This window comes from Aythya fuligula, chromosome Z, assembly GCF_009819795.1.
Source record: "Aythya fuligula isolate bAytFul2 chromosome Z, bAytFul2.pri, whole genome shotgun sequence".
NCBI classification, from domain to species: Eukaryota; Metazoa; Chordata; class Aves; order Anseriformes; family Anatidae; genus Aythya; species Aythya fuligula.
Window position 1 is genome coordinate 66,898,914 of NC_045593.1, and position 16,704 is coordinate 66,915,617.

Here is a 16,704-nt window from a genome sequence, read left to right on the forward strand (position 1 = left end):
TGAAGGAACAAAGTACCAAACAGTAGCAACTGAAAATTTTTGTTCAAGCTGGTGTTCCTCCAGGTTTGAGTAACATCATTTTCTCTCAATAATCCTGTATCTTCCTTCATTTACTTTGTCCTTTATTCGGTACCTTTGTATCCCCTCCCTATCGGGCAGGTGTGGCTGCGTTCTCTGGTTGGTTCTCTACTCCTCTGCCAACAGAATGCCAACAGAATCCAACAGAATGCCAACCAAAATTTAGGTCCAACGTTTAACAGCAAATGCACTCAACACAAGCACAGCCATATATCGTTAGGAAAGAAGTTTTGCAACACATAAAATAGAAAGCCATGTAAGAACAGTTTGCATTAACAGATTATGCAATTACTTTGTTGAGAAATACACGCACACACAAAGTATCTGAATGTATCTGAAAGTGAGAGGAGAAAATGGCAAGTTTTCAAAAAACACTTGTGGGTAAGACCTGATTGTGATAGCAGAGCTGGAAAAGTGGTAACTGGGATCAGCAATTCCTAAATACAATGCAGAGATGTAGCTACCTGTACAGCAGCCAATTCCACATGTGGATAAAACTGCATTGTTGCAATGCTCATTCTTTATTTACTGCTCCTAATACTCAAACTAAGCTACTTATATAAATATAAATTAACATATGGTTCTTTCATTCTGCTATACTTACTGACGCCCTGAGCTGTTAAATGCCCTGAAGTGCAGCCAAGTGACAAGACTTCATGCATTCACTTACCAAGGAAAACTCTGTATCTCTGTGCAGATAGGCTGAGATAAAGGTGCCTTGTGTGACTGTTTCAGCCCATTTAAGTGGCTCCAACTAAGCACCTCATAAGCTAACGAATCACCAGATATGCGTTATAAGACGGCATCTGTGCTGCATAGGAACTAAGGTAAGTATGCCGTGGGCCAGAGTAGAATTATCATTTGATCAGAATTAAATCTCAGCAAATATATCTTTGCTCAGGGTCAACCTTTACTCCAGACGCTGTATATACTTCTAAAAACATAAGCCACCATTGTACAGGTGTCACTTCAATTAGCAAAAGCATCAATTTAGTCATGTGGACATAGTCATGCTTTACTGGATGTTCCTCACTCTAGTTTTTTTTTTAGAAATGCCAAACAGTGAAATTGATTATGTCCTGTAAAAATGTGATCTTCAGAACAGACACATTTAGTAACACTACTAAGCAAAATTATGGGGGAAACTGCATAGCCCTTCAAAGAAAGCAAGATAAGCTGACAACAGCTTTGGAGCTTAAAAAAACTGTCATCAGTGACGCATAGCTCAAGCTACACATTATGTCTGTGGCCGGTCCTGTTTCTGAAATATTGCCTTACTCATTTTTCTTATGAAGACAGAAATCTCCATTTTTCCCCAAATTTATTTGCTCAGTTCCAGAGTTTAATTCAATTCACCAGAAGCTTCTGTCCATCCTGTCCATCCAATCAAATCTGCTTTAGGAGTTCATTCACTATCCTTTCTGCAAGGCCCGTAACAATATACAGTGCAATAAAACTGCAATTTGTACTACAGTAGTAATTGGTATTTACTTTTAAATAAAATCTGGAGTAGTCTGGAACTCAGAATGAAACTTGAGATTCTGCTTCAACTAAAAGCTACCTCAATATTTTACACAAGTATTTCAATCCATTTTCTATGAATTTATCTCCTGACATCTGAATTAATGCACTTGCAAAATGCATTTGGTCTCAGCTCATTAAAAAAAATTTAAGCTGTAACTTCTTCACTCAACCTTGATTATTTTCAAATGACGTATCATAAGTAAAGAAAGCATAAATGGCCTGACTAAAAACTTTGCTTCCTTAGTTGGTGAATCAAATTCTGTGCGGTATTGTAACCTATTAATCAGATGATTATAAAAAAAAAATCCAGTTCACCTTAATTACATAGAAACACTACAGTTATTTACATCTTAATCGTAAGGAAAAAAACAACAGCAACAGTGAGCAGACAAAAGTAGAAAAATAGACTGAGTATATAAGGCTAATCTTTGACAAGTGACTTACCACAGATGCACCCCTGCCAGTTTGCGTACTACCAAGCCAAGGCATATTGATGGGTGTGCCAGGATTACTATGGGTATAAGGAGTGGTTCCCTGAACATTTACCAGATCATCACGAGCATGTATAACTAAGAAATCATCTGTCCTATAAATGAAACAACATAAGTTAGATTCCAAATAACAGTATTAAATACTGTGCTTTGTAATGCTCAACCTGTGATATTGGAAACATAGGAAGTATACCCTTTATTTTCTATTTCCACATCATCATCAATCCAGGTGTAGATTTGTGTAGCTAAAATCGCAGAAACGTCTAATTCTTGAATGTCATGACTTGATGCTATTGCGATGCAGTTCCGATTTGCCTGAAAAAAGTCACATACAGAGAAAGAGTTACAGAAGGAATACTTGGATGCTGGTGTGTTGGGTCTGTTCAAATACATCCCAAACAGTTAATCCATACACAAGAGCAAACATTGTCTACAAATCTAAATACTATAACAGGCTAAGCTTGAAGTTTCCTTTTAAAAGCTTATTTCTATCCAGGACAGCATCACACCCAACGATTATTTTATACCTCTCAGGCAGCTCTAGTTTCTCCTTGCTTTTCTCAGAGGATAATAAAGACTTAACTATCTCACACTGTACTATCATGCTTGGAACCAACCTCACTTTCACTCCTTTATTTAAGGATTAAATGGTTAAACAGGATAAGGTGAGTTGACTTCTTTGAAAGAGAGAGGAAGAAGAGACGGGGAAGAATAAAGAGAAGAGAAGCTTGTCCTACACACAAACTTAAAGAAAAAGTAGAGGTCACTTCTCCCTTCCCTCCATCCACTCCACAATAAAAAAGGAAGACAATTTGTAATATTATCTTTAATTATGGTAAGATAAGTAAGAACTGCTTTAGTGAAGGGAGTACTGAGAATTCAAGCTGTACCAGGACAGCTTGCCATGGATATACTACCTATTCATAATGAGACAGCTCCCTCTTTAACACCACAATTAGATGATCCTACACCCTTTATACTCACCTTATTGACTGCAAAAGCAGTAATGATGTCAGACTCTTTATGAATTATCCTTGCCTTGCCTCCTGGGTATCCCATATCTGTTTCTATCTGTATTTAAAAAGTAAAGCATATTTAAATGCAAAAGAGCTTATGTGCAACAGTGCTTTTTTTTTGTTTGTTTTTTCCTGAAAGTACAGAGACCAAGCAACGGATTACATGAAATCTCATACTTCTTCCCTTGATTTCAATTCTAAAAAAAAATGAAAAAATGTGACCATGTGACCTGCAGTTATTACAGTAAACCTGTTTTGTGTGAAATAATTTAGCTTTCCACTGATACCTTACGATTACCCCACCAACACAAATGACTTAATTTGTCACAGAAGTTGCAACATTATGTTCATTCTCAAATTTTCCAGGTATGCTGAAAACCACTGAGGCTTGATGTGGACAGTGACACCTGAGGGTGTCAATAATAAAAAAGTATAGAATCTCAATGTACTTACAATTTATTTTTTAGCACTAGAACTGATGAAACAGTCTGCAAGAAGGTGCAGAAAAGATCCTGATCAGGAAAATGTATGACCCTTCACAGCTTCTCTATTCACCATTTTCCACAATTACATAAATCTGCTACGGTGCCCTGCCACATTTTAGTGCTACAAAACAGCAGCTATTATAAAAATTGTCTTTGTACTATCAAGTTCTGTTTTCTTTCATGTAATTTAATGTTGCATTTGAATCTTGCCTACCTTTTCTCATTCTAAAAGTGCATCCAGGTACACGCTAGCATATAATAAAATTCTAACCTACATCTTCATCGGCACTGTAGCACCCTCGTTCAAAATCAAATAGTGCAGTATTACATATATTAAACTGACATACTACAGACTCTGGTCTGTTGTAGTTACAAAAGAATTGTACGGTAAAAAAAAAGGTACTGGCAAACATAAATGATGACACGCATTCAAAGCTCAATTAACATTTGGTACTTTTTACAAAAAGATAATGTTATTTCAGAGCTCCGATTCCTTTAGCCTCTTCATCTGATTTTCTTACTTCTCTGAAAAGCACTTAGATGGTGCTCTCAAAGTACAAATGATCTTTTTCAAGGTTTGGAAAAGAGCTGTTGCTGTTACATACCATAGAGGAGAATAGCTTTTATTAAAAGTAAAAACAGAACCTGATCTTTTGGAATGGGTCTGGCTGTGTTGGAGTTAACTTTCCCTGCAGCAGCCCATAGAGTGTTGTGCTCTGCATTTGTAGTCCTGATACCATACCAGTGTTTTGTGCTGAGCAGTGCTGGCACAGCATCAAGACCTCCAATCCCCACAGAGCCAGCAGGCTGGGGGTGGGCAAGATGTGGGGAGGGAACATCACCAGGGCAGATAAACCAACGAAAGGGATATTCTATACCATATGGTATCACACTCAGCAATAAAAGCTGGGAAAGAGGATGGAGAGGGTGGGGTTCTCATCATGAAGATGTCTGTCCTTCCAAACAACAGCTACTTCCACCAAGGTGCTGCTTCCCAGGATGTGGCCGAACACTGCATGTTGACGGGTAATAACAGTAATTTTTCCCCCTCTCCTTGCTTCCATGCAGCTTTGTTTTGTTTTGTTTTCTCCCTCTTTCCTTTCCCTTTAATTAAATTATCCTGATCTCAACCTGTCAGCCTTTTTCTTTGAGGAGGGCAAATGAGAGAGCCGTTGTGGTGGAGTTTAGCTGCACAGCAGGGCAAAAACACCACAGTTGTGTTATATGGTAAAGAAACCCTCAAAAAATTAAGCTGTTTTTCCCAGTCAGTTCCAATTACCTGCTTCCTAACACGATTTTATCATAAAAAGGTAGCTCAGGAACACGACAATGTCTTTGTTTCTATCTTCTTACCTTTTTTTTTTTTTTTTTTTTTTTTAAGAAAACCTGAATAATACAGTATTTTTCACTGTATTTGTAGGCATAACATAGTACCTTTTTAGTCTCTTCTACCTGTCTTTCAAGATAGTTGCTGGGAAGTTGTTGTATTGGCTCATTTGTTACCATCTTAAAATTAAGACTCATCAAAACTTTTCAATATCAAGCCAATGTGATGCTAATAAAAAGCCTAACTTTACCATATTTACTTCTGAGTATCCTAGCCACTACAGACAGGTAAAAGTTCCTGTATATCACTTCCCATAGTACTGCTGAATTTTCCAAATCACTTCAGCAATTTAACACCTCAACATTTTCACTTAACATAGCTACGGAGTTTGGTAATGTGTATTATCTGGTTGTTTAATCCAGCCTTCTAAAATACTAAGCTTACTGGAAACCAAATGTAGGATGACCAGTGTAACTCAGTCTTTCAAAAAAATGTTTTTTTGAAAAAAAAAAAAAAAAAAAAAAAGTCTTTTTAAAGGGTACCATCACCATGTTAAAAAGGAAAGATTTCATAATGATGTATGGTCTCAGTAATTTGATTATTATTACTGTGTACCTTATTGATGATGGGCTCCTCCACCATAGAATTTTTCATGGTTTCATTATGGTCCTCTAATGACTTCACCAAGAAAGAAACAACCACAGAACAAAGAGTAGAGATAAGACATAACATGCAAGATACCAAGGAAATCCTTAGCCCCTTATTGTTTAGCCCAACACAATTAAAGCACAACAATTAAAGCACAACAGTCTGTTTGCACACACATATACTTCATTTACATATTCTGTTACCTAGTAACAGCAATTCCTAAATTTATGGTCTCTTACTTGATTTCAGTAAACACCAATTTTTTTTCCTATTGTTACACCACTGTCACATCCAGAGTCTAATTTCCTGGAATAAAAGTAAACTCCACTGACATATTGTTAGTAACAAGAAGATACAAGATAAAGCTAATAAAATATGCTGGTGCAACTCTTAGAAACATGTAAAGCATATCTAAAATATTCCAAAACAGCTTATCATACAGCACAGCAATGGCTGCATTAGCAAACAACATTATCAGAAATGTTGCATCTTCAAACACAAGACAAAAAGAACAACTTTTCTTTTAAATGTAGTCTATAATGAACACAAATAGCTTCAACACAAATACCCAAACAAGGTAATATTCCAGCTATGACAGTACAAAGATTAGCTCATACACAACTATTTGCTACCATTGTTTTATTAGTCACGAATACTCCTGCATATTTTAGTTTGTTTTGACCTGCTTCTTTCTCCTCTAATTCCGCTATTCAGATTTTTTATTTTTATTTTTTTGTGTGTGCATGTGTTTTAAGTGAAATAATGAGTTTCTTTGAACTGCTGGGAGTAATGGTAAGCAAAAAAAAAAAAAAAAAAAAAAAAAAAAAAGAGCAACTGAAGAGAGGAAAAAACAACAAGACTCCATTCTGGAACTGTAGCTTGTAGCTCGAACAGATTTAACAAAGTCTGCAACCTGGAAAGCTAGACCTGGGAGAAGTTACCAGAAATAAAACCTGTTACATGACAGCCCTAACCTCTTTTTTCCTTTTTAAGTTAAAATTGTATCATAATGTGATAAAAAACAGTGGGTAAATCCAGGATGACCATGGTAGGGAGAAACAAACTTAAAATTTTGCTTAGGTCACCATTTTTGGCCTTTGAAATTTTGACATTTGTCATTCTTTTGAGGTAACTTCTATACCAACCTTATAGAGAGGCTGACTTTAGTGAAGTATTTTTCTGTCAATTTACAATCACAGACTGATTATTTCTATTTTTAATAAAAAATACTATAGATTTTTTTTTTCCAGGGCCATTCACAGTTATCCTTTCATACTCTGAAAAGCAAACAAGCCATCCAGATAACTTCCCTGAAAGCTACCTGCAACATTTTATTTACCCTATATGCCATACCAACCTCATTTAAGCATCGCTTCTTTGTAAAAATATTTCTGATAAAGGTTTCCTGGACTTCTTCCTGTTTAACCAAGTACTGCCAGAGCCTCTTCACAGATAGGGCAATGTGACTGTTAGATCTACAGAACAAAATTAAATATTACTCATACTTATGAGACATTGCAGTAACTTATATTCTAATCAAACTATGGTCAGAAGAAATGCAAAAGGTAAAACTACAGCTAAACACCTATCCACAAACACTCTGGTACTCCTGATAAAATGACATGTGAGAGTAGGAAGAACACAACAAAGAAAAGATCATGTTGCATTTTAAGTGCCTATTTTAGGGCAGCTAAGATAAATCACTTTAGGAGATTATGCATAAATAAGGTCAATATACTTCACAACATGGATTTTTTCTCTTTCTTGCCACTGAGTGCTTCTGCTACAAAGACAATGAATGACTGACACTTCCTTCCAGAAATACATTATCTGCATATATATACAACATCTGAAAAAAAAAAACATGACTTTTTAGTAAAAAAACAAAAACAAAATCCAACCAACCGAAAAATAATAAAAACCAGGACTGTAGATCAGACTTCAAATGTCGATACTTTTCCCTGAAAACTGTATAGCAAAGCAAAACTTGTACATACAAACAGCTGACAATAGTAAGTCAAACCCATGAAACACTCAGATCACTTTAAATTATGATTTTTGATTAAAGCACAGGTAGCACAAGCTGTTCATCTTTAATCAATGCAAGTTACTAAAACGAAGCGTGATAAGCCTGAAGTACTTTACAATAAAAAGCCTTTACAATAAAAAATCTGTTGATTCTGAAACTAAAGGTGACAGTAAAATTAAGGCAGCAGAAACCTTTTTAAGAAAAGAACATTTAAGAAACTGAGAAAATCTTCTGACTGAACACATAATTATACAGAATTGTCACAATGATACAATTTATTAAATATTTTTTCTTTGATTTTACGAAAAGATACTGACAAGAACAATTTTTTTCCCTCCAAAGGTGGGACAATTATTTAATTGTTACTAATCCTTAATTATCATCTCAGGGCAAATTTGGTATTTTTAATTTTATTGTCAACCACAGTTCTCCCATATTGTTACTAGTTAAAAAAGAAAAATAGAAACTTACTGATTTTTCTGGTTTTGCTCTGCACCAGATGTGCATGAATTCTGATGCATACCCACAGTTTTACAAAGGATTACAGTAAATCTAGAAACTAGCACGACACAAAGTTGTGGCCTATCACATGCACTGACAACATAGAACTTCATGTATTTACTATATTATAGTCAGCACTTACAAAAATTAGACTCACCTGAACGGAGTGTTTGTAGGTTCAAGTAAAGTTTTATGGCGAAGCAATGCAGGACCAGCAGCTAGAGCATCTTCAGAAGCATGAACTGAAATATAATGTTGAGGTGGACCACCATATAGCTCAAGACGTCGCTGAAGAACTTGTTCCCAGCGCTGTAGTGTTTTCAGAACTGCATGGCATATCGGGGAGCTAACTGGAAGCTCTAGAATGACATGCAAACAATAATAAACTACCCTAATTCTCCCCTATAACCACAATGTAGACAACTCAGCTGAATGTTTAAGTGCATTTCAAATATCTCCAAAAATAAGCTTTATTCAAACTTCAACCTGACAATTGCAAGTATTTGCACACATTAACTACTTTGTGCTACGACTGCTACATAAAGGAATAGCCTTCTAGAAGAAATTAAACAAGTGGTAGGAACAGTGTAAATTGAATTACAAAAAAATATAGGGTTTCCACCAAGAAATAAATATTGTAAACACTCTTGCATGACTTAGAGGCATAGAAAAAAATAAGTATGCAGAGACTCCTGCTAACTGCTGGGCATTCCTGCTCACCCACTCCTCTTAACCACTCACAGTGTTATTTCATAAATATAACATTATGGTAAACATTACCAGAACAATTTAACCCCAGACTATGACAAAAAAACTTCAGGACTAAAAATAACATTCAAACATATTTACTGTTCAAAACATGACCATTAAATACAAAGAGAAAACTCTGTTGCTTACTACCTGAAAGATCATGTCCAGCCAAAGGGTAGAAAATCTTCAAGTTGTGAAGTACCAGCTGAACCATTGCCAATCGCATCAATGACCAGCTATCAAGAAAATATAAGTCACTTACCAATCAGAAAATTATTTTTTTCAGGCATTCAGTTACAATTTCTTAATGCTTTAAATCCTCATGATAAACTGTTGATTATTATAAACAGTATTTCAGAATATTATACATGTTTTAAACTGAAAGACCACTGTACCATGTATTAATGAATAAAATAATCATCGTGAAAAAATAACTAATAAGTCTAGATAATGCACTTCCAGAAAATATCAAGTAACTGGTGTATTATCTCAAAAGTAAAAGGCCAGAAGTGCAAATCTAACCATTGCAGAAGACCCTGCATTCTAAGATACTCACCTGTACGAATTTGAATTTGAATGTTCCTGATTATGTGAGTTTGATGCAAACACATCTCCATCAATATCATCATCATCTTCACCACTTTCCTGACTCTCTTCTGAATCATATTCCACTCTACTTTGTGATGGAAGAAAAGGCTAAAAAATTACACAATACTCCTTGAGTATCTTCTACCAAACATACAGTTTTACATTACCTTTTTAAAAATAAATCATTGTAATATTTAACGTTTTATAAAAAAAAAGCAGATGTCTCATCTTACTCACTTTAGTAATATGGGGAGTTTGTACCTCATGAAAAGGTTAACTGTCCATAAATGCAGAACTTCAATCACCCAGATGTCTGCTGGGAAAGCTACAGTGCAGGCTGTAAGCAATCCAGAAGATTCCTAGAGTGTGCTAAGGATAACTTCTTGCTGGCCCTGGTGCTCACCAATGCAGACGAAACAGTTGAGATTGGAGGTGGTCTGGGCTGCAGTGGCCATGCCCTGGTTGAGTTTGTGATCTTGAGGAATATAGGCCTGGCTAAGAGCAAAGTCAGGACCCCGAAGTTCCAATGAACTTCAAGCTGTTTAAAGACCCAGTGGATGAGATCCCCTGGAACTCCTTAGGGAGCTGAACAGAGCTGGAAACTCTTTAAGGATGTTTTCGTTAGAGCACAAGAACTCTCCATCCTCCTGTGTAAGAAAGTAGGCACGGAGAGCAGACACCTGGGATGGCTGAACGAGGACCTGCTGGTCAAACTGAGGCCCAATACAGAAATGCACAGGCAGTGGAAGCAGGGAGATGTGGCCTGGGAAGAAAGAGCACAGGGATGCAGTCCAAATGTGGAGGTGTAGGATCGGGAAAGCCAGGGCGTGCATGGAACTGAGCTTGGCAAGGGATGCAAAGAATAACAAGAAGGGATTCTACAGGTATGTTGGTCAGAAAAGTAGAGCGTGCCCCCTCTAATGGATGAGAAGGGTGAACTTGTAGCCACAGACATGGAGAGGGCTAAAGTATTCAACAACAACTCTGCCTCAGTCTTCACTGGCAGTCAGGCTTCCCACATCTCTTGAGTCCCTGAACCTGCAACGAGGGCTCAGGGAGCAAAGTCCCTCCCCACTGTAAGCAAAGAGCAGGTTTGAGACCACCTGATGAGACTGAACAGGTACCACTCTATGATAAACACTGCATACTTTTAACACTGTTAAAATACTTTAACAAGTATTTTTTACATTATTCAAAATTCTAATGCTGAAAATGAAAGCCGTAACATTTTTACAGTTCTTATTTTGCTTTCCTTTTACATCAGGTGCATCAAAACACATGCAGGAAGCAAAAACTTGGATTTGTCAGAGAAAAGCCAAAACCACCATTACATTCCCTCTCTTTCTAGTTCATCCAAGGGCTCAAAGCCCTAATGAACAAAAAAAATCCTATCCCCTGCCTACAGAGTTCAATATTTATGACAAGCCTACAATCACTGCCCCACTGTGCTATTCAGTATTTGCAGTTTCTTCTTTCTCCTTGATCCTAAAATACTGCTTGCATACTTATTTTGCCAATATGGCTACTATATGATATAGAAATGCACCATAGGACTCCATAATAATAGGTAGGTTTCTACATAGAGAGATCTCAGACAGCAAACTTGACACTAGGCAATGTAGTTTGATTTCTATTAAATATACAAGTTTATTTCACCTATTTTAAATAGATGATAAAAAAGCTTCTCAGGAGAGATGTGGACATACTGGAGAAAGTCCAGCAGAGGGCCACAAAGACGGTCAAGGGACTGGAAGATGGAAGGACTGGAGCACCACTCCTGCAAGGAAAAGGCTGAGAGGTGGGACTGTTCAGCTTGGGAAGAGGAGGTTCAGGGGGATCTTATTAACTTGTCCAAATGCCTAGAGGGATGGTGTACAGAGGCTCTTTTCAGTGGGTTTACGTGGTAAGGTTTTGGTAGCCAGGGGCCATAGGGGTGGTTTGTGTGAGAAGGATCTAGAAGCTGTCCCATATTTGGGAAGGGCCCCATTGTTTTCCAGATCTGAGCCAATAAGCGATGTTGTTTTGCGCCTCTGTGAGAGCAGATTTAAGACAGGGAAAAAAAACTCTGCGCCACACAGCAGCTGGGAGAGTGAGAGGAGTGAGGAACAGCCTTGCAGGCGCCAAGGTCAGTGAAGAAGGAGGGGTAGAGGTGCTCCAGGCGCCGGAGCAGAAGTCCCCTGCGGCCTGTGGTGAGGACCATGGTGAAGCAGGATGTCCCCCTGCAGCCCATGGAGTACCACGGTGGAGCAGGGTTCCACGCTGCAGCCCGTGGAGGAGACCACGGTGGAGCAGGTGGCCCTGCACCGACAGAGGCTGCCGCCTGTGGAAGACCCCTGCCGGAGCAGATTCCGGGCCAGACATGTAGCCCGTGGAGAGGAGCCCACGCAGGAGCAGGTGACCTGGCAGGAGCTACTACCCTGCTGACCCGTGCTGGAGCAGTTTTCTCCTGAGGGATGGACCCCGTGGTACGGACCCATATCTGGAGCAGTTCTGGAAGAGCTGCTGTCTGTGGGAAGCCCATGCCGGATCAGTTCATCAAGGACTGCATCCCGTGGGTGGGACCCCACAGCACAGGGGACGAGAGTGACCGAGAAGGAGCGGCAGAGAAGAAGCGCTGTAGACTGACCATAACCCCCATTCCCCTGTCCCCCTGCACCGCCTGGGGGGGTGGAGGAGGAAGAGGTGCTTTTGCTTTCTTTCCTTTGTTTCTCACTTCTCTAGCTTGTTAGTAATAAGCAATAAATCTTACTGTCTCCCTATGCCAAGTCTGTGTTGCCCATCACCATAATTACTGTGTGATCCCCCCATCCTTATCTCAACCCTTGAGCCCTTTTCATTGTATTTTCTCCCCGTTCCTCTTTGAGGAGGAGGAGTGAGAGAGCGGTTGTGGTGGAGCTCGGCTGCCCACTCGAGTAAAACCAGCACACAGGACAAGAGGCAATGGGCACAAACTGGTACACAAGAGGCTTCATCTAAACATCAGGAAGCATTTCTGTACTGTGTTAGTGACAAAGTACTGGTACAAGTTGCCCAGAGAGATTGTGGAATTTCCTTCCTTGGAGATCTTCAAAGGCCACCTGGACGTGGTCCTGGGCAAACAGTTCTGGGTAGCCCTGCTGGAACAGGGGCTGGACAAGGTGCCTCCAGAGGCCTGCACCTTCCAATCTTAACCATTCTGTGATTCTGCAATTCCCACATTTCCTCATTCATCAGAACAGCTAACCCACATGTCTATAACTGTAAAAAGTATTGTTTTGTTCATTACATTACCTGAGAATAAACTAATTTTGTAACAACATTTTTAAAAGAACACTGTTTTAAATAAAAGTAGCTATAGACAATATTTTAGAAAAAGATGAATACGAGTCATAACAATAGGTGGCTTTTGTCATTTATCTAAATTGATACCTAGGACAAAGACTAAGCAGAAAATACTTACAGTTGGAGAAGTGATAGAAGATTTTTAACTTTCATAATAGCCAAAAATTACCTTTGCAATGAAGTAATCCCAGATACTAAGCTCAGGAGGAATAAATCTTTCTTTGTCAGATGGAGACTCTTGATCTACTAATGGCAAGGCAGGTGACTGAGCACTCTCTTTTGGAGAGGTTTTTGATGAAAGCCTGAAACGTTTTTGCTGTTTCTCTCCATCATCTAAAGGAGAAAAAAGTACATGCTGCTTAGTGCTGTCTGCTCTACCTCCCTACTACTTTTAATAATGGGATTCATAATAGAAAATAATTTAAAAAACCTTCCTCACTATAAGCTTTCAGAATTTTATCTTAACATTTCTGTAGCGAATACACACAGAGAATGTTCATCTTCAAATATGCAGAACTAATACAGACCTGGAACTCCAGAAATGGACAACCTCCCAGTACAAACAATATGGCATAGCAAAGTATTAGTTTTTTTTTTTTTTTTAAGTATTATTTTTGCATTAGTTTTCTTCCTACAGATGCACATATAATGGCTCAAGCAACAATATTACAAAACCAAACCTTAATAAGCACTATAAGCACTAATGAATACTGATCTATGCCTTTTTTTTTTTTGAAGACAAGCCAACAGCCTTTTCTTCCAGAATATATAGAGCAAATACATACTCCAGATTGCTATTCCTACTCCAAATTTTAACCAACTGTTTCTTCCAGAGGAGGTCTGTAATTTCTCCTAACTAGTACAATTCTGATGTATCTGTTTCTCCTAACAATGTGTATCTCCAGCAAACATGAGAGGTCCCATTTTAACTAATACAATTCAATATATACCTTATTAAACAGGGAATAATTGCAAAAACTAGTAATTTATAATAATACTCCTGTGACAAAATTCCTAGGAGCTGAGGGGTCCATTCACTTCCCCCCAGCATTTATTTTTTCCAGAATAAAGAGCTTCTAAGAGATTTATTTGAATGACATTCTCAAGAATTAGAGTACTCAAGGGAACAGCTTATTCAGACTATCAGAGAAGTCTTAATGCAGTTATATGACAGATAAATGAACAGGCTTTGTTTCAGATCTCTCCTTGTTAATCAAGTATGAACTTCACAAATACAGAAGTAATGGCTTACTTAAAAAGAAGCTCACGAAACCATCTAATAACCTGAAATCATTCTGGTTCTTAGTAGGTGAATTTTATTTCAGTAAAGCCTTTTTATTGGTAGAGAAGGAATGATACAGATTGTCACTGTCCTTAGGCGATAAATTAGTAGTCTGGCTTTAAAGAACACTTTTGTAGTGAGAGGGAGGAGGAAGAGAGGGAATTAAAGAGATGTAACAAGGTGGCCTTAATTCAAGTGGACTTGAATCCGTTTCTTACTTGATTGTAAAATTTACTTATAACTTTAAAGTAGATACATATATTTTAGTTGTATATATTATACATGTATATTAGTTTCTAAGGTGAAAAAATCAGTGCAATCAAACTTTATTTTGCTTGAGAAAGTTAAAAGATTAAGATGAAAAGGAATCAATTTTTTTTAACATTTTTGAAATTAACAAATTTTGCAATACATATTTTATGGATATTGAACTTTTAGTTTTTTTCTTAAGTATTTCAAAATCCCCCTTTCTAGGTAAGATTTAAGAACTGTTAAGAACAGAAGAACCATGAAACATACTTAAGCACTCACTCACTTCACCCCATCCCTTGGTTTATTTTTTGCTCACTTAGAAAAAAAAAAAATTGAGAGAAAAATCTTTCATTCAAATGTTTTTTTTTTTTTTCTTTATCCAAAGAACAACAATAACACTAGGTAGTAGCACTAGTCATAAAAGATCATATCTAAACACTTCTACTTGATAAGGGGAATAGGGTATGCCTTATGGCTTAAGTCTTTGGCTGATGTAACAGCAGTAATAAGACAAGGTTCCAAGACATGCAGATCCACAGCCTGTGGATGCAGAGCTAACTGGGTGATTAGATATCCATTATCACTGATTTCAATTCTCAACATGTTGGGCCAGACATATTTATTTGACCTACTAGTAAGAACATCACAAAAGTAAAAAAAGTGATCTATGTTTTAATTCCATTATTTCTTTCTGCTACCTAGGGACCGCAAAACAAACTTCTGAAGCTTCTTAAATTATTTCTCCTGTAATAAAGCTGGAGATGGCTCATGAAGAGCCAGCATCCTTCTGTATGTCTGGAGGGAGCTATTACATGTAAGTATTTCCTACACCCTTGCTTTTTTTTTTTTTTTTTTTTTTTTTTTTAAATGTTTTATCCACAGAGGACTATAGAGTCTTGATATATGCTGAAAGATCATTTCCTTCAGAACCCTTATGGGTGCTCCCCTGACTTGAAAACAGAAGGTCTAACATAACACTTTGGACAAAAGAAAAACAGTGCTCATTTAAGAACAGTTATATTCCACATATGAAACTCACATGCTCATCACATAAACTAAGGCAATTGTAAACTCTGAGGAAAGCAAGATTTAAGACAATTTTATTTAAGAAAAAGCTTTTGTATTTTAATGCCTCATACCTAAACAATGTTTTAGAATTATTTTTTTTAAGTGGTCAAATTAGTACTCTGTATTTGCAGTGGCTGATGGAATTTTATGTCAACTTTTTAGCTAGGAAAAAAATGTCTTTCCAAGGATTTTCAGAAACAAAGTGGACTATAAACAGTGGAACTATAAGATAATTTATATAGAATTTAATAAAAGATGAAGGCAGTATCTCATCTTTCAGCACAAACTTGAAATTGAGATATTTTACATATTTTGTACTACTTTATTGTAACGTCATTTTCTTTTTCCTGTAAGGGCTATTATTAGAAAAACACTTACCTGTATTAAAAGCCAAAAACATTACAGCTGCAGTACAATGCATTTTCATTATTTGAAGCTCATCAGCTAACAAAGAGCATGCACATGCATTACTCTGTATGAAATACTAGCAATTGCTTAAAAAAAAATAGAAACTCGCTAGGCATAAAGATAAGGAGCAAGTGTTGCATGATACAGAAATAAGCAAGTATATGCTTGCAGATTGTTTTTGTAAGCAGACTTCAAAAATCAAATGCTTTACTTTAAAACAGTATTCTTTCCACTCTGTTGGATTATTCCTTTTAAGACTACCACAGGCTGCCCATTAAAATATAATCCAATATTAAAGGCAATGAAAGTACAATCATCCGAGTGGTTAGAAATACATAGTACTGATGCCAATCTATTTTTTTTGCATTCAAAAAAACTTTATGCAAACTAATAAATTTATTAAAAATCTTTGTCATTTGGGATTTCAGATCACCATTTATATTCATTTGCAAATTTTACATCTATTTTGTATTCAAAATATTTATTTTCAGTCCCATTATAAGACAATTGTAGTGTTAATGTTATCTTCCAAGAAAAAAAAAAAAAGAATCTTTCCAACAAGTAAAATGCTTCTATTCCTGCAGAGATCTAACAGATGTAACAATATTCAAAAGATCTATTGCCCACGTGACCTCCTTTCTACCTCTCCAGAAAGTGCAAAGAGGCAGATCTCTTTCAATTTCCCCCCCCAAAATAAAATGCAGGTCAGACATACTCTGCCTTATTGAAGATTGTATGCATGTATCAAGCGCCAACACCCCAATGTGCTAATAAAAATGCAAGTCTTAAATAGATATAAAATTATGTTCTTTAAAAAGCATCAACCCTGATTGCAATTATCAGCGCTGCTGAAGCCCAAAACAAGGTGGACTGGCAGATACATGACAAAGAAATGTGGATTCTGAATCTCACCTTGAATCATTTTCCTAAACGTAA

At 37.1% G+C, this 16,704-nt stretch overlaps 1 protein-coding gene across 4 annotated transcripts in view; it reads right to left on the reverse strand.

Annotated features, from left to right (window-relative positions):
* The window catches only part of DMXL1 (Dmx like 1), a 91,474-nt gene that overhangs the window by 10,365 nt on the left and 64,405 nt on the right, over window positions 1-16,704 (reverse strand). For all 4 annotated transcript variants that reach the window (XM_032206676.1, XM_032206677.1, XM_032206675.1 and 1 more), the window contains 9 exons: window positions 12,928-13,091; window positions 9,406-9,545; window positions 9,000-9,085; window positions 8,257-8,458; window positions 6,927-7,044; window positions 5,537-5,599; window positions 3,078-3,164; window positions 2,287-2,408; window positions 2,047-2,188 (listed from right to left, as the gene is read on the reverse strand). In XM_032206676.1, coding sequence (XP_032062567.1) covers window positions 2,047-2,188; window positions 2,287-2,408; window positions 3,078-3,164; window positions 5,537-5,599; window positions 6,927-7,044; window positions 8,257-8,458; window positions 9,000-9,085; window positions 9,406-9,545; window positions 12,928-13,091 — 1,124 coding nt within the window. The remainder of the gene's footprint in view (window positions 1-2,046; window positions 2,189-2,286; window positions 2,409-3,077; window positions 3,165-5,536; window positions 5,600-6,926; window positions 7,045-8,256; window positions 8,459-8,999; window positions 9,086-9,405; window positions 9,546-12,927; window positions 13,092-16,704) is intronic.